This window comes from Rutilus rutilus (genome assembly GCF_951802725.1).
Source record: "Rutilus rutilus genome assembly, chromosome: 16".
NCBI lineage: Eukaryota > Metazoa > Chordata > Actinopteri > Cypriniformes > Leuciscidae > Rutilus > Rutilus rutilus.
The window spans coordinates 19,286,390-19,312,504 of record NC_140224.1 but is presented as its reverse complement, the minus strand read 5'-3'; the positions used below and the strand labels follow the sequence as shown (position 1 = coordinate 19,312,504).

The window sequence follows — 26,115 nt, the reverse complement described above, 5'->3', positions numbered from 1 at the left end:
TCACTCTGTTAATGAAGTCTCTTAAAATTGTAAAAAATTCAAAAGCTATGTCTATGTCTATTGTATTATGAATCTGTATTTGGCATCTTGTGAATGTTTTTTTTTATTTTTTTTTTATCGTCTTTGGAGTTTGTTACTTATGCCTGTTTTTTCTGTAATGTTATTTACATGTTCTAAAAAAAAAAAAAAAAAAAGATAAAAAAAAAAGATGTGTGCTTCCATTTCAGTTTCCACAAATCCCTTCACTCGATTGGGATGTTCTCTTTTGTTCTGGGCGGCAAGTGTAGTAACTGTAACATCGGGCATATTTTGTAGTATTAAACACATATTTATACCGACTTCATCAGGCTCCGAAAATTCTTCACAAAGAACACAAAGAATGGCCTTCTCAGCTGCCATAGTTGCAACTCTTGCGTTATCAGAACAGTGTGTTCAACGCATCACCGTTTCTGTTTAAAAAACGTTGTGCAACGTTTTGTCGGGGATGAACGCAGCCCTGATCTACAAGTCAGACTATCGCAACTTCCTTTTAATGCTGACTTTAAACAAAATGTTATCACATGCATTAAGGACAGCACACTTTTATAACCCAATGCCACGAAGCAAATTGAAATTTGCTACTATGATGACATGCAAGCACACACCCACAAAAATGTTTGTTTTCAATGTCACATTAATTTCACCTCAGTGAAATTGTGTATTAGTGTGAGAAGTGAGATGTGTATTAGTGCAGGTTTGACCTGTTAGTGCAGAGATCATGAGGTGCAGATAAAATGTATTACTTACTCTTCTCTGATGACAGCCACCCTCCATTTACTGACAGTGGAAATAAATGAGTACCATACAAATTGACCCCCAAACATTCATCTGGAACATTCTCTTCATCCCCATTCACCTTACTTGTTTGGCACTGCTTTCCTCATCTGAGCATTTTTTAAAGGATATCATGATGTGAAATCCAACATAAAGGGACAGTAATGCTTTAAGCATATTCAGTTAATATTTCTCTCTTAAGCATAAGAACTGAAACCCAAATGATATATGCTGAGGCATTTTTTTTAATAAACAGCATTTTTTTTGGGCCATATTTTGTCCAATTACAACAGGAAATCAAAAGCTAAATTAAAAAAGAAAACAATTTTTTAAAACGCTGTGAGGTACATACATAAAATATTTACAAACATGCCCAGTGTTAATAAAACAAATATGAATTGTTCAACAACATTTAAGTATTAAACAAACAAAATATGACAATTTGAAGAAAAAAGAAAAAGCAAACTAACTGAAATTACACTTGGCCATCAAATTGTGTGTTTGTCATCTCTTGGCAGTTCTTGTTCTGAGTTTTCTCTTGATTATGAGATGATCGCTCTCTTTATCATCTTCATTGCTTCCAATGACCTGTAAAATTATTTCATGAATTTAATACACATTCACCTGGTAGCATTTCTGCAGTTTTAATGTTTTTACAAATAAATGTAATACTGTACCTCCATCCCACAACAAACACATCTCAAATAAAATAATGAGATTTCTTTTACTCAAACTGAACATTCAACAAAGCCTTAGAACTTACAGCTTTAAATACTCAAAAGTTTAAAATAATCAAGCTCAAAGTTAAACTCATAGAAGAAGAATATTTAATTATAAATAATAAATATTAAATGACATTAAAAATAGAATGTGGCACAATGGATGTTTTTTTTTAAAGTATAACGTTAACGCGGTAATGTTTCAATGTGTGAAACTTTTCACCAAGTATTGTTTACGTATCTTTTTTTATGTTTAATAAATCTAGTGCCCAGTATATTAACACTGGAAAGCTTTAAAACAATTGACTATCAACCTTTTTTGTCTCTTGGGGGTAGTGTTGTCACGATACCAAAATTATTGTTTCGATACCGATACCAAGTCAAGAATTGCGATTTCGATACTTTTCCTGAAAATGGAGAAACACTCTCAAATATCATTGCTGTGCTTTATTTTAAAACCGGGACAACATTCTAATCATATAACACACTAATAAATGAACATATGAACAGCAGATATATTAAACATTTGAACAAAATATGAAATATCAAAATATAAAAAATAAATTAGAGCAATGACATTCAGGGTAAAAAAATAATAAATTTTGCAGAATTATCTCAGTTATCATAAGAAACATAAGAGTTACCGGTAAATAACTTTATCTTGATTCTGAACTTTGAATATAGCGATTATATTAAACAATGTTTAATATTGGTAACATAATGATAAGCCTCATTGGTGATATATTTGACATATGGGGAGAGAGTTGTGGAAGCGCTATACTTCATGTTAAACATAAATATATAGCAGCAAAGACAACGTCGGCAGTGTTGACGGCAAAATAGGCTACAGAATATTTCGTTCTGTTTTGAGAGGTGCAGTATTTGAAAATCGATAATATTTTTTTAAATTACATTTATATCTGCATTTATGTCAAAACCTAGAGACTTTCAAACATCAAAATGTCATTTATTAATATGTATTCGTGTCAAAATGACATAGAAACATCTTTTCCCATTCTATTTTGCCTGGGAACGCTTCCAACGCTTGCGTGTCGCGTGAAAAATAGGCGTCGGTTCTATTTCTAGCATGCACGCGTTTTCCGCGCGGCTCGGGCTTGCGTGTCACGCAGGCAGTGTGCTAGCTCTAACCTGTTAACAAGGGAGCCGAAATAAAAACGGACACGCCACGCAGCTGAGACGCTCACGCCACGCATCCAGTGTGTCGCCGAACTTACAAATCTGGAACGCGGTCATTCTTAGAAGTATCGATACTAATAAATGTACGAATCGTGACGTTTTTAATTTCCAAGAATCGCAATACTTTTGAAGTATCGGTGCACCGTGCAACACTACTTGGGGGCTTAAATCAAATGTTACATAGTTGTCGTAACACTGTGACATTACCGCTAACATAAGGCATGCTTCTCATTCATGACTACATGCATTTGATTTACTTATCCATGACTTACGCAAAATAAACATTACTTACAGGATAAGAAGGGATGTCCATCGGGGAGGAAACCTGAGTCTTGAAGAGCTTTCGTTTGGATCTCTTGGGTTTGTTGTTTTCAGAAGCATTTGGCAGTTCAGGAGACTTAACATTCACCATGCTCATGATCTTCTTGGCTGAGGAGGAAGTTAAAGGTCTGGTCATGCTGAGATATAGTATGAAACACTTTTGGCAGAGAGCTCCAATCAATACCATTGACTGTGTGTAAAATTAAGAGCCAGAGCTGACCTTTGCTTCCAAAGAGGGTTGGAGAGCTCTGGATGAAGTTACCAATCTTTTGGAAGGCTCCATCTTTTTTACATTTCAGGCTGGCAGGAGAGTCTTTCTGCTTTAATTGACTCACCTTTTTTCCTTGAACTGTGGGAGTCTGTTAAGGAGCAAAAACATATCAAATAAACATTACAGGGACAGATGTAAGATGTCACAGGTATACCCTATTAATAATAAAAAAAAAAAAAAGAAAATCACCTCAACGGACTGCATGTTATCCCAGTTTTTCACCTTTAGCCGTCGGTTTTTCAGATTTTCTGACTCCACCGAGTTCTAGAACAACAAACGCATACAATACAAGTTATATGACTTTGTGTTGCATTACATGTAAAGATGTTAAAGTTAATATGTGTTAGCGCTCGTGATTAATTTAATTTGATTCATAGACTTTCTTATTGCACAGATCCGATCTTTTAACCATATCCGATTCTTTAGACCGACTGTTTACATTCACTTTAGACACGCCTGGCATCCGATATCTGTTTTTACATTAATTCCCGCCCAAAATGATTGTCAGTGATCGCTTTACTGTGCACATGGTAGACCCTCTGGTTTTGAATGGCCGTGCAATTAAAATTATTTATATAACTCATGTCGGGTGGCCATGATTATTTGCCAGCATGCACACGATAACAGCTGTCATAGATGTTTTGCAGCGCAAAAAGTGACAGAATGGATATATACAGGAAAATAACAGTAAATTTCATTTATTTTATCTACAGGTCGTTAGATATAGAAATCTGAAGTGAAAAAGTAGCACTGTAAGATAATTCGCCCCATTTCTCCAACTCCTGAATGTTTACGTGTGCGTGCAATTTCTTTCCTTTAATAAGTTTACACCTCAAAAAAAGCTGCGAGGAAGTGCATACAGCCACATCTGCTTCATAATACAACATTAAAAAGCTTTCTTTGTGGGCAAACGTGTCACCCTTGCCTTATGGTGGCTAGGAATTCAAAGAGGAATCAGATGTACGTGTTTAGACGTAGGTCAGATGTCCAGATATCTGATTTAAAACCACATTTGGAAATGGCTCAGATCGGATGCAAAAAAATTATAATCGGATCTCGTGCGGATTTTTGCGTTTAGACGTGTGCACCAAATTCCGATCTGTGTCAGATGAGAAAAAAAAAAGACGAATTTCTTGTGCCAGTGTAAATGCAGCCATAGATCAATTTATAATGTCATTAATGTCATTCAATTTGAAAAGGATGTGATATCTAAAAATAGACTGGAACCTTCAGAGTTTATCGCAACAGTAGCTCCAACACAAAGACCCTCTTCACAGCTAATTTATACAAATCTATCTCTTTAACAAAAGTTAACTCATCTGCATTATTTTTATTGTGAAACGTTGGATTGAATCATCAATGAATTACTAAATGCGTTAACTATGGACATTTTTATAATGACAACTCATCAATTTTAATCAGTTAATAGGTCTAATTATACGCTTTATGAAATATAAATGAATATATAATTAGGAAATTATTGCAGGACTAGTTAAAGGCTCTAACCAGTGAATTTCCATGATTTTTTCATGACATTTTTTGTGATGAAAATCATTTTATAGAGATTGCACTCACAAAAGGTACACTTTGGAACTGAGCATAACTAAAATATATATATACTATAGAAATTTCCATGACTTTTCCTGTTAAATGTCTTGAAATTCCCTGACATTTCCAAGTTTTCCTGGACCGTCGGAACCTGGATTGTTTAGGAAATCACAACAAAGGGTTTAAAAATGGTATCTGTATACCTGCATGTCTGGGTTCTTTCTCTTTCTGGCTGTACGTCGGAGTTTGATTGTGACAGAGTCTTCTTCTCCCGGTTTCCTGACATTCATTCGGTCAGGTTTAAGAGGTGTATAGCTGATTTCTAGCTCAGGTTTGGGGAAGCGTTCATCTCTGAGACTCTTTGTGGAAAGGACAGAGGAGTCTAGTACTGCAACCTGTTTTGAGTGATGCCAACACATATTATGCACAGTAACCAATTTTCATACAGACCAGAACTATTCCCATCTTTGCATGCGCAAATAATTCTTATCAGCTGCATGCATTTTGCATTAATATCATTCTACTGACCTCTTGTGTTGGACTAAATAAATCGCCTTCATTCTTTGACTTCACGTTTGAAGTCTGTTTGGGTCTGTCAATTTTCTGGGTAGCAGCAAAATCCCCCTTTTCCTTTTGTAATTTTACAATGGTATCTTGCTTTTCAGCCAGCTGAAGCTTTAACATTTCCTGTAATCAGTATGCAGGGAAGTGAGGAAGAGAAAAATATGTTTTAATACTATAGCACTACCACAAAATATTGTTGCTGATATAAAGTATTTTAAAAGTATTCTAAAAATCCCACATTTTAACTAGTGGTAGGCTGTTACTGGTCAGAATGATTAATGTATTTGGTCATTCCTCATAGTGTCATTTCCAAAATCAGAGTAGTGCAATTTTACACATTTTTGGTGAATTTGAGCAAATGTTGTGTAAAAAAAGTTTAATTAATTAATTAGTTAGTTAGTTATTGTACCAGCCAACCTTCTCTCTAGATAGTGTTATCGACCATTAAAAAAACATTGTAGTTGACATTGATCTTGCTAAAGTAAAGAGAAAATAAAGAGTTGATCATTTCCAAAAGTACTAGTCATCCATCAAACAACTAGTTGAATTGAGTAGTGTATCTAGATTTTTTCCTTGTGTATATATAGGTGTGTGTGTGTGTGTGTGTGTGTGTGTGTGTGTATATATATATATATATACACACACACACACACACACACACACACACAAGTATTGCACAGTAATATGCCCCTGAAGAAGATGCATCATCAAAAGAATGCTATTTAAAGTACTGCCCTTACAGCAATACACATTGAGATGTACATCACCTAACATTTTTAAAAACACACCCAAGACCTCTGCATTCCTATCCACTTTTGCATAAAAAAAAGAAAAAAAAAAAGTTTTAACAAGTACACAACTTAATTTCATCAGATGATCCTGTCCCCCGTTTATTTATACAGGGCTTACATAAGACTGATTAGTGAATTAGTCGTTTAAGAAATTGCAAAAAAAATTGCGCGTTCCATTTTTCTGCTGTGCCATTACTGTCCTGCTAGAGTCTTGTCATTCCTCCTGTTGGCAGGTCACTCGAATCACAGAAGTGATATTAACTCAGAAACCTGCTGTGTAAATAAATTACTATTCTGAGCTAAATCCTGCCCTCAAGCCTGTGAAAAAGAAAATAACGAAGCAGAGTGAGAGAAATGGAAATGCTGATCCTATTACCAGCTCCAGCTGCAGCCTGTCCTGTTGGTCGCTTTCTAGTTGCCTTGTTGCCTGGGCCGCTCTCTCCTCTTCCCCCATGGCTGCTCCATCCTGCCCCTTTCCCTGCTTATCATCAGCCTGCTCCTCATTAAGCTGCTGAAACATCAAAAGAAATCATTCTACTGCTGGCAAAACCCAGTTGTGGAAAAGTCGGAGAGATTAAAGACTTCCAGGTTCTTACCTTGGTGCTTTCTGCAGGTCTGCAGGCTCTCCGTTCCTCTTGCTGGGGTTTATCAGAGAGACCAACACTTGGTTTCTGATACATTTCCTGCAGTTTAGCACGATCTGAGAAGAACAAAGAGATGTTTGTGGTGTTGTTTCATTTTTGTTAACCTTTTTTTATATAGCGCTCTGAAAACAGAGTTATTTTCGTCGGTAGCACTTATTCACACACACAATCGCTCTCTCACTAATGCATTCAAACAAATGTCATCTTACAGTGTTCAGGGCTTGAATTTCGGTGCGGGAATGCGGGGATTGCGCATAATTTAAATCATTCCCACAAGGTTAGCTTTTATAGTGCGAGAAATTCCCGCACAAATATATTTGTTTCATCTCAGAGCAAATGATTAAAAAATTAATTCACAGATGCGAGAAAAAAGATGTAAAACTGTCTTTTATTTTCGAATTTAATTCCTCAATCAGCGCTGGACCGGCATTCTCTGTCTTCCACTGAGCCCTGGCTGTAGACAGATCATATGTTTCACACTGTCAATGCAGTGGTCTGCGTTGCGCTGATCTTATTCACACTATCGAGTGTAGGTGCAGCATTTTGAGTCATAATGACCTGTTTGTGAAGAAATTATCCGCTTCCAAATTATGGCATTTTAATCACGAAATTGAAACATTAAAAACCATTTTGCTCTTTATGGTGTGCGAGTGATAGAGCGCGGCAGCAACGAACCAACTGATCAGCTTACAGCGTAACAACATTGAATGTTCGGCCGAACAGCTGATCATAGCTGTACAGGGCGCCTTATTATTTTTCATCTCCATAAATATATCTAGTAGTAAAGTTAATGCAAGGGCTAGAAATAAATTAATCTTTTGCTGATACTTCCTTGTCATCATGGAGAGCGCAGTTCATGGTTGCATAGCAACGACAGATGCTACGGGAGAGCAAGCGCTTGTGGAAAGGAGACAGTGGCGCGCCCGTGCTTTCCACTTGTTTTTACACATCTAGAGCGACGTTGTTGATTGTTTGAGCATGTGACTGCGCGTTTCTCCTTGTTTTCTATTGTTATGCGCATGAAAGACTCTGAAACTGAGAGACATAAATACATATAGTTTAGAATGAGTTCTTAATATCAATTTGAAGGAGAGCATGGCGTATTTTGTATGATGTTTTAAAAAAAAAGCAAAGAATTGAACTGAACTGAAACACATGAACAACACTGAAATAGAGAGACATTAATACACTCACCTGAAGGATTATTAGGAACACCATACTAATACTGTGTTTGACCCCCTTTTGCCTTCAGAACTGCCTTAATTCTACGTGGCATTGATTCAACAAGGTGCTGAAAGCATTCTTTAGAAATGTTGGCCTATATTGATAGCATAGCATCTTGCAGTTGATGGAGATTTGTTGAATGCACATCCAGGGCACGACGCTCCCGTTCCACCACATCCCAAAGATGCTCTATTGGGTTGAGATCTGGTGACTGTGGGGGCCATTTTAGTACAGTGAACTCATTGTCATGTTCAAGAAACCAATTTGAAATGATTCGAGCTTTGTGACATGCTGCATTATCTTGCTGGAAGTAGCCATCAGAGGATGGGTACATGGTGGTCATAAAGGGATGGACATGGTCAGAAACAATGCTCAGGTAGGCCGTGGCATTTAAACGATGCCCAATTGGCACTAAGGGGCCTAAAGTGTGCCAAGAAAACATCCCCCACACCATTACACCACCACCACCACCACCCTGCACAGTGGTAACAAGGCATGATGGATCCATGTTCTCGTTCTGTTTACGCCAAATTCTGACTCTGCCATCTGAATGTCTCAACAGAAATCAAGACTCATCAGACCAGGCAACATTTTTCCAGTCTTCAACTGTCCAATTTTGGTGAGCTCGTGCAAATTGTAGCCTCTTTTTCCTATTTGTAGTGGAGATGAGTGGTACCCGGTGGGGTCTTCTGCTGTTGTAGCCCATCCGCCTCAAGGTTGTGCGTGTTGTGGCTTCACAAATGCTTTGCTGCATACCTCGGTTGTAACGAGTGGTTATTTCAGTCAAAGTTGCTCTTCTATCAGCTTGAATCAGTCGGCCCATTCTCCTCTGACCTCTAGCATCAACAAGGCATTTTCGCCCACAGGACTGCCGCATACTGGATGTTTTTCCCTTTTCACACCATTCTTTGTAAACCCTAGAAATGGTTGTGCGTGAAAATCCCAGTAACTGAGCAGATTGTGAAATACTCAGACCGGCCCGTCTGGCACCAACAACCATGCCACGCTCAAAATTGCTTAAATCACCTGTCTTTCCCATTCTGACATTCAGTTTGGAGTTCAGGAGATTGTCTTGACCAGGACCACACCCCTAAATGCATTGAAGCAACTGCCATGTGATTGGTTGATTAGATAATTGCATTAATGAGAAATTGAACAGGTGTTCCTAATAATCCTTTAGGTGAGTGTATATAGCCTAGGCCTAGTTTAAACAGAGGTCTTAATGTCAATTTGAAGAAGAGCATGGTGTATTTTGTATAAAGTTTTTTTTTTTTTTGTTATTAACTGTTTTGAGAACTGGAAATGCACAATTCATGCATATAAATCTGTTGATATTAATAAATGAAGATGATTAAATTAGACCGATGCATCAAAAGTTATTCTCCCCCCCATAATCTTTAGATCCCCCCATGTGACCCATGTAAGGGGGGAATTCCCCCCCCAGTTTAAAAAACGAAATTCAGGCCTTGATGTTACTTTATCTGTATCTGATTTTGAAATGAGCAGAAATCTTTAAGAAATGTAGCGACCCGTAGATAAAATAACTGACGACAACATACTGTTATTTTCATCTTTCCAAACTAAATTAGCAAATTATGTTTTTTGATGCAGATAACTATGTAATAAGCTTGGCATGTCGTAGGAAAAATGTGTTGCACAATAGTGTTCCAATAAACCACGTTGAAACTATTATTCTAGTATATATATATATTTTTTTTTTCATTTAATAGGCCTATATATTACCGTAAAACTTCAAATAATAGCCGAGTCCCAAATAGACGCCTGTCTCTTTTACACGCCTGGTGTGGATACAGGTTTGGTCTCTAATAGAGGCCCGGTCTGTTTTTTAGTTTCGGGTTGTATTTAAAACCCGTCAGATCGTCGGTTTAAGCCAGTTCTATGGTGCAGATTGCGCACGCAAGAGAGCCCTGCGCATCTGGGCGGGAGCTGTAAGCGCAAGCAAGGCAGGCAGAGAGAGTTAGCGCCGCGTCGCATCTATGACAACTCGAGGTACACCGGACTAGAAGCGCCGCGTCGCGTCCATGACAACCCGAGGTATCGCACACCGGACGAGAAGCGTCGCGTTCATGACCACTCGAGGTATCGCACACCGCACCGGACGCGCACTTTGTCATTTTATGGCCAGCAATATAGTTATGTTTAAGGACATTATGGAATTAAGATCATGTCTGTACTATATGATTGTACTTTACAAATACAATCGTTGCTAAGTCTGCAGTCTGAATTCACTTTACCCTAAGAGCGTCCGTTTACTGAATGATTTTAGAATATCACCTGAAAATCCGATAACATCAGCAGTTTCCATTCAACCAGCTGATTTCTGTAAATGAATGTAAAACTAAATGTATATTGCAGCACAGGGTGAAGTCTCAACACACACTAAATTAAAGGCCTGTCTCATATAGACGCCTGTCTCAAATACAAGCCGGTGCAGTTCGGCGATTTGGGAAAATAAAAGCCCGGGCTATTATTTGAAGTTTTACGGTATGAACAGAACTTTTGCAAGATTTTAAAGCATACTTAAATACTTTAGCCGCAATTTCCTCAGGGAGCGAAGACGGAGCAGTGTTTCTGATATCAGTGAAGTGGAGCGGGGAGCGGTAAATGGTGAACCTCGAGTGGAGTGATTATTAAATGCTTTGAGCGCGGAGGAAAAATTGCTGCCTCTCAACTCCGCTCACATACTCTGATCAGGTGACAGAATAAAGAAAAGAAAAAACTTGGAAGAAAAAAGGCTCAGTTGGGGGGCCAGTTCTCTTCTGGCCAACGAACGAACACAGTGTGATTATCATTCAGACTGCATCACAGTTACAGGTGAGACGTAGTTAAAGTGTAACTGAAGTAGTGTTACCAAACCAGAATTTCAGTACAAGGTACCAATACCAGGGAATTTTTACAGTTCTCAATACCAATTACAATCCAGTCTTCAATGTCACATCATGCTTCAGAATTGTGCATTGTGTCACATTATGCTTCAGAAAATCATTCTAATACAAAAACAATTTCTAAAGCTAGGTCTTCTAAACATTAGATCACTCACACCTAAGGCAGTTATTGTAAATGAAATAGTCACAGATAATAGCTTCGATGTACTTTGCCTTACTGAAACCTGGCTTAAACCAAATGATTATTTCGGTCTAAATGAGTCTACTCTATCAGGATACTCCTATAAGCATGAGCCCCGTCTGATTGGTCGTGGCGGCGGTGTTGCAACAATCTATAGAGATATTCTCAATGTTACTCAGAAAACGGGTTATAAGTTTATTTCGTTTGAAGTACTTGTACTAAATGTTACGCTCTCAGATGTAAGAAAAAAATCCCTATTATCTCTAGCCTTGGCTACCGTATATAGACCGCCTGGGCCTTACGCTGATTTCCTAAAAGAGTTTGCAGATTTTCTCTCAGACCTATTAGTCAATGTCGATAAAGCATTAATTGTTGGAGATTTTAACATACACATAGATAATCCAAATGATGCGTTAGGGGCTGCGTTTACGGATTTATTAAACTCCTTTGGGGTCAAGCAAAACGTTACAGGACCAACTCATCGTTTTAATCATACACTCGATTTAATTATATCACATCGAACCGATCCAACCGATATAGATATCATTCCACAAAGTGATGATGTCACTGACCATTACATGGTAACTTGCATATTATGTACTCCTGTAATATATCATGCTGCGCCGCGTTATCGATCAGGCAGAACAATCCTTCCATCCACCATAGATAATTTTTCAAATTGCTTATCTGATCTGTCTCAGCTGCTCAGTGAACCCAAACAAACAGATGAACTAGAGGAATTAACTAGCACTATGAGCACCATTCTCTCTGGAACATTGGATATTGTTGCACCTATTAGATTAAAAAAGGTCAAAGAAAAAAGTAAAGCACCATGGTACAACAATACTACGCATGTTCTAAAGAGAGAAACCCGTCATTTGGAGCGTAAATGGAAACAAACTAATTTAGAGGTCTTTAGAATCGCATGGAAAGACAGTATGTCACGTTATAAAAAGGCCCTAAAAGCGGCCAGGGCTGAGCACCTCCGCAAACTAATAGAAAACAACCAAAACAATCCTAGGTTTTTATTTAACACCGTGGCTAGACTAACAAATAAACAGATGTCACCTGAACAAAATATTCCGTTACAGTTTAGTAGTAATGATTTCATGAAGTTCTTCACTGAGAAAATAGAAAACATCAGAACCACAATTGTAAACGTTCAATCCTCAATCGCGCCTTATAATTCAGCCTCAATTATCACCCCGCAAGAACAATTACAGTGCTTTACAACTATAGAACAAAAAGAGTTAAATAAACTTATCACTTCATCTGAAACAACAACATGTTTATTAGATCCTATACCCACTAAACTACTGAAAGAAGTGTTACCTATAGTGGAAGAGCCTCTCCTCAATATTATTAACTCATCTTTATCTTTAGGTCATGTTCCTAGAACATTTAAACTGGCAGTTATAAAACCTCTCATTAAGAAACCACAATTAGACCCACATAATCTAGCAAATTATAGACCCATTTCAAATCTTCCTTTTATGTCTAAAATACTAGAAAAAGCTGTGTCCGCCCAACTGGGCTCTTTCTTGCAAGAAAATGACATCTATGAAAAGTTTCAGTCTGGATTCAGAACGCATCATAGCACTGAAACTGCGCTCGTTAAAATCACAAATGATTTACTTTTAGCTTCTGACCAAGGCTGTAGCTCAATACTAGTTTTACTTGATCTTAGTGCTGCGTTCGATACTATAGATCACACAATACTCTTAGATCGACTACAAAATTATACTGGTGTTCAAGGACAAGCATTAAGCTGGTTCAGATCATACTTATCTGACCGCTACCATTTTGTCTATTTAAATGAAGAAAAATCGATCATAACTCCAGTAAACTATGGAGTGCCGCAGGGATCTGTGTTAGGCCCTCTGTTATTCTCAATATATATGCTGCCACTTGGAAATATTATAAGGAAACATGGAATTAGTTTCCATTGTTATGCTGATGACACTCAAATCTATATTTCATCACGGCCAGATGAAAACGCTAAATTATCCAAATTGACAGAGTGTGTTAAAGATATAAAAGATTGGATGACGCGCAATTTTCTTTTATTAAATCCAGACAAGACAGAGGTACTAATCATCGGTTCAACAAACCGCCCACAAAACCTCTCACTCTACAACTTTAACATAGTAGGATGTCCTGTTACTTTATCCTCTACAGTAAAAGACCTGGGTGTTATACTAGACTGCAACCTGTCTTTTGAAAATCATATTTCATATGTTACAAAAACAGCCTTTTTCCACCTTAGAAACATTGCTAAGCTACGTAACATGCTATCAGTTTCTGATGCAGAAAAATTTGTTCATGCATTCATGACCTCGAGACTAGATTACTGTAATGCTTTATTAGCCGGTTGTCCTGCATCCTCAATAAACAAGCTACAGTTAGTCCAAAATGCCGCCGCTAGAGTTCTTACTAGATCAAGAAAATATGATCATATAACACCAATTTTATCATCACTACATTGGTTACCTATAAAGTTCCGTATTAATTACAAGGTATTGCTACTGACTAGGGATGTCCCGATCCGATCCACGGCATCGGTATCGTGCCGATACTGGCCCAAAACGCTAGATCGGATATCGGAGGGGAGAAAATTTTTTGATCCGATACCTATTAGGGGTGGAACGGTACATGAATTCGTAGCCTACTGAACGTACGTTCGGTGCATGGATTTACACGGAGAATACACATTATAAAAATAAATAAAACTCACGTGCACATTAATTAATGTAATACTGTTAGATACGCGCATAGACATGTGCGGGAACCAAGCGGCAACCTCCTCGTCTCTCTCTTGAAACCAACACGGAAGTGAGTTAAACTGCAATTCGTTGACTGGCCGCTTGGCCTGGCTGCAGAAGTGAGTCAAATCTGTATCTCCCCCATGTTAAAATTACCAACTTTACAGCAGAAAAAAATATGTTTACAGCCTGGATCTCTATGTGGCTTTGGTCTATACAGCTAATTTTGCCCTTTATAACAACTGTGAGGGGGGTGAATTATTTTATAACTCGTCCGTTTAGTTGATTAATATTTAAATTTAAGGGTGTGGCCAGTGGCCACTTGAGTGACAGATGGATTGCCGCTGTCGGTGCTAGCCGTTTGTCTGCTGTTACTAGCCGTCAGTCTGCTGTTACTAGCCGTCACTTCACCTCAGCAAATGTTGCTGCTGAACTTGCCATCTCTGCAGTGTTTGTGCTTTTTTTCGGGATTATTTCATACAATTTAATACTTGGGTACAAAGCCCACGTCTTTGGATTCCGTCGTTACCGTTCGAGAGAACAACCAGCGCTGTATTTCAGTTGTTTTCCTCCGTGAACCTGCACTAATGGATGTCTGACAATTTCGTTGCTTTTTGGGGTTTTCAAATTTAAAACGTCAATAAATACTCGTTCGTTCTGCTCTCACGGAACAGATGGATTATAATATGCTTATGTACCGTCAGATGAAATCATGCAGGCGTCGGCGCTTTCTCCTTCCATGCAATAAATGCACATGAATGAGCGCGGATTTTCTAGCGCATTTACTTGCACTTCAAAGGCAATATATCTATGGTTTAACCGATTTGAGAGACGGCCAAAATCAGAATTTAAAATGGACTGAATAAGCTCTCTACGAACTTGAGCAATGCCGCGCTGACGGACCATGAAAGAGTGACGGACATGTATGCACATATATCACTGTCACACACAAACACTCTCGAAGTAATACACAGTCTCACTTGTAGCCATGCCTTTTAACTATTATAATATTTCGAAGGGCAAAAATAGGAACGTTTAATTGGCTTTACATCATCAGCTAACTCGATCACGTCGAGCTAAGTGATTTCAGATAGCCAGGCCAGGCTCCTCAGCTCCACTCACGCCCCGCCTGTTTGTCTATTTTCTGTTATCCGGGAGTGACGCAAGGCCAAGATGGCGACGGCCGGCTCCGCCCACTTTAGGCTTCAAAAATGCTCTTCAGAAACCTACGGGTGACGTCACGGACACTACGTCCATATTTTTTTACAGTCTATGGCGGGAACGCGCGTCTGTATCGCTTCAAACGCTCGCTTTATCATTATACGCGCGCGGCGCGTCCTATTCGCTTTGGACGCGCGAATGGATTCAAACTGTTCAAGCATCGAACTAGACGCGATAGACGCGAATTTGACGCTCTATTCGCTTTTGGTGTGAAAGCAGCAAAATGAACAGGCTGCGAGTGCGATGTCAAGATTGCAATGCTGGAATGTGTGTGTGTGTGTGTCAGAGAGAGAGAGGCACGGGCGCGATCGAACAGTGGAAACATAAAAACATAGGCTACTCCGTCATTTTCATACAGGACATCATTAAAACTGCAAAAAGTGTTTAGCTTATATATTTGTGTAAAACACAATGTGCTTTTGTCAAACTGTAAACTCTTGTCAAACTGTAACTGTCACCCAACCAAAATCTCTCTCACACACACACACACACACACACGCTGTTTAAAAGCAAAAATGATCTCATCTTTTGGACATTCATCATATTGCATTGGTTTTCATTTCTTGTCCTAAAACAGAGCTCTAATCTTTTTATTTTTAAGTTACACATTCTACATTGAATAAAAAAGAAAAACAAATGTGTTTTTAAAAGTAGTATTATTTTATACAGAAATAAATTATTTATAATTCAGATGAGAATAAAGTTAAAGTTAATTAAAATTTTAAGGAAACAAATATATTGATCTGAAATATAGCAAATTAATTTTAAATTCATTCAGGTACAATTACCAAACATATCTCAAGGCCTTTTGAATAAAGGGTGGCAGTCTTTCATTATCAACTGTTGTTGTGGACTATATACTGGAGAAGTATTTGTTCTCCATTTGAGTGAGATGTTTTTATGTGGCTAATTGAGCAAAGTGCTTCCATATATTTTATTATTAGTAGTATTAGTTCAAGAATAAAATAAAAATATCGGATTGATATCGGTATCGGCAAATAGCCAAAGCTGCGGCATCGGTATCGTATCGGAAGTGAAAAAGTGGTATCGGGACATCCCTACAACTGACTTATAAAGCCCTAAACGGCTTAGCTCCAGTCTATTTAACGGATCTTCTATCGCCCTATAATCCATCGCGCTCTTTAAGATCAATAAATTCAAGGCTTTTGGTCATACCTAGGTCCACCAAAGGAGGGAGAGCATTTTCACATTTGGCTCCAAAACTCTGGAATAGTCTTCCTGATACTGTCCGTTGCTCAGACTCGCTCTCCCAGTTTAAAACTAGATTAAAGACGCATCTCTTCAGCCAGGCATTCATATAATACTTTTAATCTTACAGTTAAATCTGACCTCTAGTTCATAAACGCCAGAGGAGAACTGGCCCCCGACTGAGCCTGGGTTCTCCCAAAGGTTTTTTTTCTCCATTAGGTCACCTGATGGAGTTTTTCGGTTCCTTGCCACTGTTGCCTTTGGCTTGCTCAGTTGGGGATATTTGGGGATATTTAATTTAATTAATCAATCAACAATACTATTGATCAGCATTACTAAACGTGGACGTTTTCCACTAGAAACAAACATTGATGTATTATTTTAATTTAATACTGTGAAGCTGCTTTGATGCGATCTGTATTGTGAAAAGCGCTATATAAATAAACTTGACTTGACTTGACTTAATATGCTGATTTAGAGCTAAAGAAACATTTCTTACTATTATTCTGTTCATTATCAAGTTGTACTGCTTAAGATTTATTTGACAATTATTTTCAGGATTCTATGATGAGAAAATAGAAAATTAAAAAGTAAATATTGCTGATTAATTAATAAAATGTTTGATTATTATAATTATAAATTAATTCTGCAAATACTGAAGAAAGACTGCTATTTTTTTTATTCGTTTTTAGTTTTAAAATAACAGTAATTTTGAAATACCTACACTGAATCTTACTGACTTCTCAAAGTGTGTTGACTAGAAGAGATTTATAGGAATTACAATTAGAACAGACTCAGTCACCTTCGGTTATGTATTCAATCTCATTCAGCCTGGCCTCCAGCAATTCCTCCTCATCTGTCTGTGTGCACTCTTTATTTGAGTTAACACATGTCTCCTCAATCAGCTTCTGCTCAGCCAAAAGATCTGGAAGTAAAATCAATCTTATTATTGACAAAACGTAAGCCAATTTTGTAACACCAAATAGTATTGTGGAAAAAATGGTATAAACGAAAAGACACATAGGTTACCATGGCAGGTTGTTTTGAAAGGCTGTATGTTTTCTTCTTCTATTGCATGGTTTGACTGCACCTGTGAGTGAAAGGAAGTGGAATAATCCAGCATCTAAGACCTGATAGCATCACAAACTGAACAAAGCTGAGGGAAAGGGCAGCACTCACAGTCTGCAGTGGATCAATAGTTTGCTCTGTGCAGCTCAAACTGTGTCCAGCCAGATTCCTCATCTCCTCCGCTTCACATAGTTTCTGTAGAAACATTTTGTTTTCTTCACTCAAGATTAAAATCTGTGGGAATAAAAAAGCACTGTTTAAAAAAAACTAATTTAAAATCACATTAGGCACACTAGCAATGGACAAAAGGAACACTAACAATGGACAAAAGTGTTTTACAAACCTGTTTCTCTAACTGTTCCTTCCTTAAGTTAGCCTTACATAACTGATTACTGACATCAGATCGCTCCCTCTCCACCTGCTGCAAATTGCAACTCATGGTCTTGATTTTATTAAGTCCATCGGTCACAAGTTCTCTCGACCTGTGAAAAGACCAAAAGGTCATTCAGACCAGCTGCTGTTCCTTAAACCATTTTTTCTCATTTCCATGCTTTAGCAACTAGAAATAAATAGTTGAAAAGAAAGAGTAGTCATGCAAGTCTAGTGCATATCAAACAAGACACTCAACAGAATTGAGGACCTATTTTTTTGTTATCAGAATGTTTGGATAAGACTTACTTCAAAAGATCTTTAGCTTTAGTCTCTAGTTCTGCATCTTTATGAGACAGATCTTTCTCCATCGCAGCTAATCTCCTCTTGGCCTCATCTCTTGCCTTAGTTATCTCATTCTCTACAATTGCTCTCACTATGTTCAGAACATCCTCATGTTGGTTTAGTTTGCTCAGCATTTGCATGAGTTTGTCCTGCAGAGTTTTCCAGCAATCATCTCTGAAGTCTTGCTCTTGGTCTTCCATCCTCCCCTGCTGATGTTTCAGAGCGGTCAGCTCTTTCAGCAGCTCAGAGTTGCTTCTTATTTGGGCCATAACCAACTTTTGAGCTTCATATCGGCTCAGTAGGCTCTGATATTCCTGTGCCTGGGCATCTCGTTCATATTTAAGCTGATTGCAGAGCTCTTCCAGCTGGCACACGTTCACTTTAGTCTGACTGACCTCCTGCTCCAGATCATTGATCTGTCTGCTGTTCTCCTGAGATAATTCAACCATCCTCATGCATTCATCTTCTTTTTTGTCATGTGAGAGCTGGCAGGCACTGAGTTCCTGACGCAAATTACCTGCCTCCGTCATTAAGGATTCAATGGTTTTGGACTGACTGCAAGACTCTGCTTGATGTTCCTTAATCAGAGCTCTGGCTGCGACAAGTTTTTCTGAAAGGTCACTGGCCATATTTGTCTGAGCGCTCAATTCCATCTGGAGAGTTTTGAGCTTTGAGCTCATCTCATTGGCTGACTGCTGAAGTACATGTAACTCATTGGCAAGAGCCTTGTTCTCATTTGTGACTTTGCTGACCTCTGCTCTCTGCATCGCCACAGTGGCTTCATGTGCATGAGTCAGCTCTGCCAGTCTATCAGTGAGATCACACACTGTTTTTTCAAGTGAACAGTTCTCAAGTTTAAGTTCATTCAGCCGGTCATCTTTCATTTTCAGTTCTTGCAGATGTTGAGTTTCTTGACTTGTTATTTCCTCCCCTTTAGGGTCAGAGTCTTCATTCAGCAAACACTTGCAATTGTTTCTAAAATGTAGGATTTCTTCTTTGATGCTGTTAATTAAGGCCCTCTGTACATGTGAAAAGAAAAGAAAAATCATGGGTCATTACAGTTCAAATGTATAACTTAATGTATTTTATATATATGACCTGATAAAAGTTAAAGGAAAGCTATTACTTTTCCTTGGAACACAACGGAAGAATTTTTGAATTTTCAAACAACTATTTTAAATACACTGATAGTTTACAGTGACCATGTCTGTAAAACTTAGTAAGGTTATGGGTCAGTAAGATTTCTTTCTTTAGAAATATATATATATATTTTCCAGCAAGGATTTAAAATAAAGGAAGTGTAAAATACATTTACATCTTTAGTAGCTGCCTCCACATTTTGGTCCAAAGTGGTCTGTAATACAGAGACCATGTCATCTTTCTCCTGGCAGATTGACATGAGTTCCTGACATCTCACTTTTTGGTTTTCGTAATTCTAAAAGAGACAAACAAAAATATTAACACACAGCAGAAGCCATTAAAATCATTAATTTACAATAACCTCAGATATTTAAAAGAAAACTTTAGTTCATATTACCCTATTTGCTTGGAGAAGCTGATCATTTGATTCTTGTGCCTGAACACACATTGCTTCAAATTCTAAAAAAAGAGAAATATAATTAGACCTATGTCATAAAATATTGAGTTTTCCCCTTTAAGGCAAATAAATACACCTTTAGTTTTAAGACTGAGAAGTTGTTGGCTTTTGAGAAGCTCCTCTTTCATCTCCTCCAGCTGTGTCCTCAGACGACTAACTGTTCCAGGTGATTCAGGGACATTCGTCAGGCACATGTGTACTGCTTCTGCATCTCCCTTTATCTTAGCTAGATCACCTCGCATAACTTCGATCAGGCTGTCCAAAAGCTCAATCTTAGCCTCCTAGAATGTTGAGAAGGAAAACATTATATTTTCAAATGCATATCTGTTTTTAGTCTTTTCTTTCATAAACAGATATATTGTGTTGAAATGTGTGCCTTGATACAGGTATCATATAATTCCCCACTTTTCATTTGTCTTATCCTATAAAATGTGTCTAGATCTAAATCCTACTATTAGCTATTATACCCACTACATTAGATCCATCTGGTTTGAAGATCATGGGTTACAAGGAAGCTTAAGAAAGTTCAGTCCCCGAACTAAATGATAGAGGCAAACAACAGAAATAACAGCTATAAATGCAGGTCAGTGTTTGACGATTATTTGGGTACCAAAAATCTTTGCGGAACATTTCAGCTTTTCCACACAGCAGCTCACATTGTGTCCTCCGCTATTTTTCAGATGTATCAAACTATATAAATGGCTTTCGGACCAGGTAGTTCTAGGAACGTAGTTCTAGGAACTAGCCACCAGGGTGGTTCCCTGAGAACTAATGGTTCCCTTAGGAAAATGTTCCTGGTTGCATTCGCACCGCAATTAGGAACTCTGAAGTGACGTAAGCCGCGCTTGTTGTTGTGACCTTTATTTTGACGCCGCAGCCGCTGAGAACGCCAGAGCCTGAGCTCACAGTGCTCGCATTCTCCGTGTTCATTAGTTTACAATCTGTCTAACAGTCCTGTCTAATATGTTTTAAGATAGAACTGCATAGCTGCCAACTTTTGAATTTAGCTTGGAGTGAGAATTATGGGGGGGGGTAGGGCGTCCTACACAAGACAGGCGTTCATTTTTCAAAAAAAAAAAAAAAAAAAAAACCTCACCTAATGCTGTAAAACATACAGAGAGCCCTATCAGTTGGTAGTATTATTTAAGGTTAAAAATAACTCAAAGTAAATAGAATGTGTTTTTTATTATAATAACAACTTGATATAAGTTAAAATGTAATAAATATGTAATATAGTACACATATTTAGCTAAATACTCTCTATAGCTCTTTTTTTTAATAGCTAACGAGCTATAGCCTAAATTATGTTCATTAAATGGCTTTCCTGAGGTAAATATGACATAATTGTTCTCCAGCTGTTTCACTGACCCCTTTCCGCGATTGAAAAACACTGATTGACCGATATTATGTATGAGGAATATACATTTCGGTAAGTTGTACTGTATTTTTCAACATTGTTCATTCGTGTTTATTTACTATTAGCTAGTAGAGATGATCGGTTCACGTGCCGCTCGGGATCTGTCACGTCACATTTACAAGCGCCAAAATGGTATTTATTTGAATTTCGTAATAAAATTGACAGAATCGGAGAGCTGAGATTTTTTTTACATCACAAGTAGGCCTAAGTAACCTGCTCTGTCTAGTCTGTCGGTGTCCGCTTTGCTTTGCGATTTTTCTGTGCGTGAGAAAATGGATGTGTGGCGTGAGAGGGTGTGCAAAGTGTCAATTGCGTGAGTCTCACGGTGAATGCGTGAGAGTTGGCAGCTCTGGAACTGTTATACATAAAAAGTAGACAGTATATGAAAAGGTATTAGTGTATGCCATGTGGTTGATGTCCAGTGTTGCTAGCTGAGCAGAAATACATAATCATGTTTGGCTTGGTCCCCTAAAAGTTGCGTTGGATTTTCTCCTTAGTGTAAAGGTTAAAAGGCCCATCTATCACTGTTTTCCATGTTTGTGGAGTCAATATATAGGCTATAATCTGTGTGTTTACACATCTTTTTTTTTTAAATGGCGGGTCCTGGTATTTGCGTGCATTCGGCCAATCAACGTACACTAAAGTCACTGGTAGTTCCTATAGTGCTAGTTTAGACCATACTCTGAAGTAGGAGCTAAATTAGTTCCTCCAAAAAGAGTTTTTTTGCACCTGCGGTGCGAACACGCCAAAATCCGTGTACTTTAGTTGTTGTCAATTAGGAAGAAGATCGCGTGGGTGTTTGAATCGAGACCGCAATCTTTTAACGATTAATCATGCAGCTCTACAGAAAATGCACACAGGCTTATAACAGTGGATGTTAATGGCACTTGTCCTTATTCTTTTATATTATTACAACCATCTGCATTCACCTTTGCTGCATTCTCGTCAGTGCTAACAGCGTCCATTTCCTCAACTGTTCTGTTCACCAGATTCTTCAGTATCTCCATCCTCCTTTCTGCTCTTTCCTCAACTATTTCTTTCTCTCTTTGGAGACGTTCACTGAAACATTGAAAAATAGCAACATAAATTAGTGCATTTTCAATAAAATCAAAGAGAATTTCACTAAAAATGAATTGCACTCATTGACAGTTCTGTGCTCTCAACATTGTTATAGTGCACTAAAATAATTATGCAAATAAAAGAATGGCGTAAACACGCCCAAAAAAATCTCTGCAGGCTCAATCTGAAATACATCATCAGTTCACCACTATGAGCTGTAAAACAGTGTTTGACTTACTTGTAGTCTTTTTCCATATTAGAAAACAGCTCCATAAACTCTGTGGTGACTTCTTCACGAATACGAGATTCCATAGTTAATTTTTCAGACTCCTCTTTGGACAACTTCTCTTTGAGCTCTTTAATTGTCACCTGAAGCTGAGGCGAATATATCACATTAGTCATTCATACAGTTTAAAATAACACTGAAAACTATAAACATGCATTGATGAAAACTGAAAAGACACCTTGAATACCTCACACAGCTCTTGACTTTGCGCAGTCTCTAGCACAGTGTTGTCCTCCATGCTCTCATCGCCACTCTCCACATCTTCCTCACCAATATCTTCATCATCTTCATCCTCTTGCACATCCTCTAGACTCATCTCCCAGCCCATGAGTGAACTTCTCCTGGTCCAATCCTTTTTGTCTGCGTTATTGATTATCATGGACACATCTCTGGCAGATCTCTTGAGCACAACGCTAGGAGCTGGTTTAGGGTTGAGGACCACTACCTAAAAGGGAACAAAGTCAAAGTTCAAAATAAATAAATCAAAAAATGCCTTTAATCAGTGCTTCTGATAATCTGAATAATCTGAATGTAAAAAAGAATAATGGTCCTTGCAGACCTTCTGAGCCACCGCTGAGAACTTGAGGACATTCAGGGTTTCATCGTACATCGAGGCATTCTGGTTTATGTTGATGAGCATGCAGACTTTTCCACGGCCACAGAAAAAACCCTGCAAATAATGTGTGAGCTTGCTCTCTCTAAAGGGGACATGCTGATGAAACCTGCACAAAAAGACATATAAGTTCAGGTTCAAGTAAATTTCCATCTAATGCAGCCCATTAAACAAATTAATTGTTTTGAAAGTGGACATTATCTCACTTGGATTGCGTTTGGTTGAGCCTCAGAGCGTTGATGCATTTTCCAAGAGTTAACAAGGATGTGTTGATGTTTCCAGCTTCTTTTAAGCGGTCACCTCGGTTCTGAGTCTTTGCACATCGCTCAGATCCAGCCAAATCACATAATGACAATCTTTAAAGACAAATCAATTAATGAATAAATCACTGATTCTATGTTAAAGTAACAGTGGTGTGATTAAGGTCACCTACTCGCTTATTGCCTGAATTCGGGGAACACCCACATCTTCAACCCGCAAGATTCGAATGGAAAATATACTGTGGCTATGGAGAAAATGTATATTTAAATTTTTGGTCACTTTAAAAAGTAATAACATGATAACGAGAGTTAAAAATGAATACTGAAGTGGTTTAAAATGAAATACCTTCTGCTTGAGATGTTGTTGAGCTTGGTGGATGAGAAACTTTGATTTTTTCTTCCAATTTTCATAACTTTTAATGCTTCATCTGCACTGTTAACTTGAAACCATTTTAGATCTAGGAAAAATATTTAGACAAAACGTATATGTCAAAATGTCCAGCCATAAAGATAATATCCTGGTAAATAACCTATATTTAATTATTGAAAAAATATTGAAATGTAAATATTTATTTAATTATTATTTCAATGATTCACTATTACATTTGCTACACAGACAACAAGTGAACTTTTAGTCTTCTAAATTATTCGGTTACCTTTTACAAAAGCGTTGCCTTTAACATCTTGGGCTAGTCGCAAAACGCTCCTTCGGTGAGAGCCGTTTGAAACAAGATCAAGCAGATCATGGATGCTTTCATTGTAGATTTCACAAAAGGAGACCCACACTGAGAATTTAACATGAGAGGTCTCATCCAAACAGACACTGTCCCCATTTGTCTCACTAGAAGTGGAGCCTGGAAGAAGAAATCAATGTAAAGTGCAAGCTCACATTTACTGACAAAATGCTAAAAAACTGTTTCAAAGGCAGAGAGAAATCCGTTAAACATTTAATAATGCTTACTTTCAAAAGATGAACAACTAGAGCTGGACATGCTGGACAGAGTTTTCTGGGAGTCATTCTGATAAACATCAAGAAACAGCCATGATGCGAGTATTAGTAATGTACTTCTCTGTACTAAAAAATGGTATGTTAAAAAATGTACTCGTATATATATAAAAAAAATTACATCTTTAAATCGACGAAGAAGGTTTCTCTTATTTGTAGCATCCTCATCCTGCTGCTCTTTAGTGAGCCTTGTAAAGTCGACACATCTGAGAGGTTTGATGTTATTTTGAGAATAAATTCTACCTTCTATGCTGTTAAAGATAACATTCAATGACCTGGGCAGAATTCCGCCATCTGATTCAGGGCCTATAACATACAAGTAGCATAAATAGACATTCAAATGTATTAATAGACAGCTAAACATATATAAAAAAACATCTCATACAAAACCCTTACCAAGAAAAGTGAATGTCTTCCCAGCATTGGTAACTCCATATGTAAAGATCAAGGAATTCCCTCCCTCCAAGACTGCTTTCACAAGGTTTTTAGTTGTTCCATCAAATATCTGTCTTTGAGTTGTTTCTGGACCGTACACCTAAAATATGAATTAAACATTGTTACATCAGAAAACACTTAACATTTTTCGAAGCCTGTTCACAATAAATGATCATGCTAGAGGAGACTGTGGCCGATCATACCTGAGAGAACTGAAATCGTTGTGCCAGATTTGGGCCGAATCTCTCACTGTGTCTGGCTGTCAGAGATGCTCTAGGTGCTTTCAGAATCACAGTATCTGGAGGCTCAATTGAAATGCACTCCTATTTGTAGAGATTACAATTATAACAAATTACATTAAACGATAGTTCATGAAATAATGAAAATTCTGTCACCATTTACTCATCCTCATGTTGTTCCAAACCCAGATACATAGCCTACAATAAAATTGAACAGTATAGCCTAACTGAGGCTTTAATTCAACCTTACATTTTTTTGAAGATGGTTATATGGGTATTGGAACAACACGTGGGTTGTGGTGACAGCATTTCTCATAAATATTATAAAATAGTCAAATATTTGTCAAAAATGTTCAGGCACCTGTGATTCTCCTTCTGCTCTCTCTGACGAAGTGAATGGACGTACACGGAGATAGACCTGCAAATTCTCTTTTTCCAGCAATACTGAGTCCTATGCAAATAGAAACAAGCAAAATTAAAGAATAGTTAAAGCCTTAACATTTTTCGAAGATTCGAAGGCTTTAAACGTGAGTTCTGTCTGGTAATAATAAATACCCTTGATAATTTGGAGAACTCGGCGAAGAGATCTTTCCGGAGGTCTTCAACCGTTATAGATCCAACATTCTCAGGCTTGTGATTTAAACACGATTCCATCATCTTGAAAAAGCCTATCAAAATGTTTGACGTTTAGCTAAACATGTTGTTATTATTATATGATAATGATTATATTAATTAAGTGGCTACAAGCAAAATTAAAACAATAATGACATGTCGGCCATTGAACATGTTAAAATGAGCTCTTAATTAAGATGTTATCCTATTAAACTTAGAACCAATTTTGAATGACATGTAAGAATAAAAAAAGTATTACCTATGTGTTTTCATTCTCGCTAATTTCACTTACTTGTTATTATTTTCTTTTGTTTATCCCGTTTACATTGCTAACATGCTTGCTTCTTTCCTGCCGTCGCGGTTCTCTGTTCAAATCGGACCAATCGGACAGCTCGCTAAAGACGTAGCTCCACCCCCAAAAGAGGAAGTAAATGTATT

At 37.8% G+C, this 26,115-nt stretch overlaps 1 protein-coding gene across 2 annotated transcripts; it reads right to left on the bottom strand.

The window, feature by feature from the left end:
* Positions 1–1,041: 1,041 nt before the first annotated feature.
* kif20bb (kinesin family member 20Bb) lies at positions 1,042–26,082 on the bottom strand. Of its 2 annotated transcripts, none has more exons than XM_084434182.1 (31): positions 25,970–26,082; positions 25,621–25,733; positions 25,427–25,516; positions 25,030–25,149; positions 24,788–24,926; positions 24,513–24,697; positions 24,347–24,404; positions 24,042–24,239; positions 23,732–23,843; positions 23,559–23,630; positions 23,332–23,481; positions 23,072–23,234; positions 22,700–22,957; positions 22,465–22,601; positions 22,097–22,226; positions 19,827–20,031; positions 19,691–19,752; positions 19,469–19,588; positions 18,118–19,172; positions 17,783–17,921; positions 17,551–17,673; positions 17,401–17,461; positions 17,174–17,296; positions 6,821–6,924; positions 6,601–6,735; positions 5,398–5,556; positions 5,073–5,264; positions 3,511–3,585; positions 3,271–3,409; positions 3,022–3,158; positions 1,042–1,401 (listed from the first exon to the last, which is right to left on the bottom strand). In XM_084434182.1, the coding sequence occupies exons 2-31, from the start codon at positions 25,720–25,722 to the stop codon at positions 1,318–1,320; spliced, it is 4,827 nt and encodes a 1,608-aa protein (XP_084290308.1). In that variant the 5' UTR covers positions 25,723–25,733; positions 25,970–26,082; the 3' UTR covers positions 1,042–1,317. The 2 variants fall into 2 exon arrangements, with proteins under 2 accessions (XP_084290308.1, XP_084290309.1); XM_084434183.1 differs by having other exon boundaries at positions 6,601–6,732.
* Positions 26,083–26,115: the final 33 nt, after the last annotated feature.

Coding starts and splice junctions, on each gene's coding strand:
- kif20bb (XM_084434182.1), bottom strand. CDS start 25,722: ATGATGGAATCGTGTTTAAATCACAAGCCTGAGAATGTTGGATCTATA. Junction 23,235..23,331: donor CTCAACCAAACGCAATCCAA/GTGAGATAATGT, acceptor CTTTTTGTGCAG/GTTTCATCAGCATGTCCCCT. Junction 19,173..19,468: donor TGGAGGCAGCTACTAAAGAT/GTAAATGTATTT, acceptor TCACATGTACAG/AGGGCCTTAATTAACAGCAT.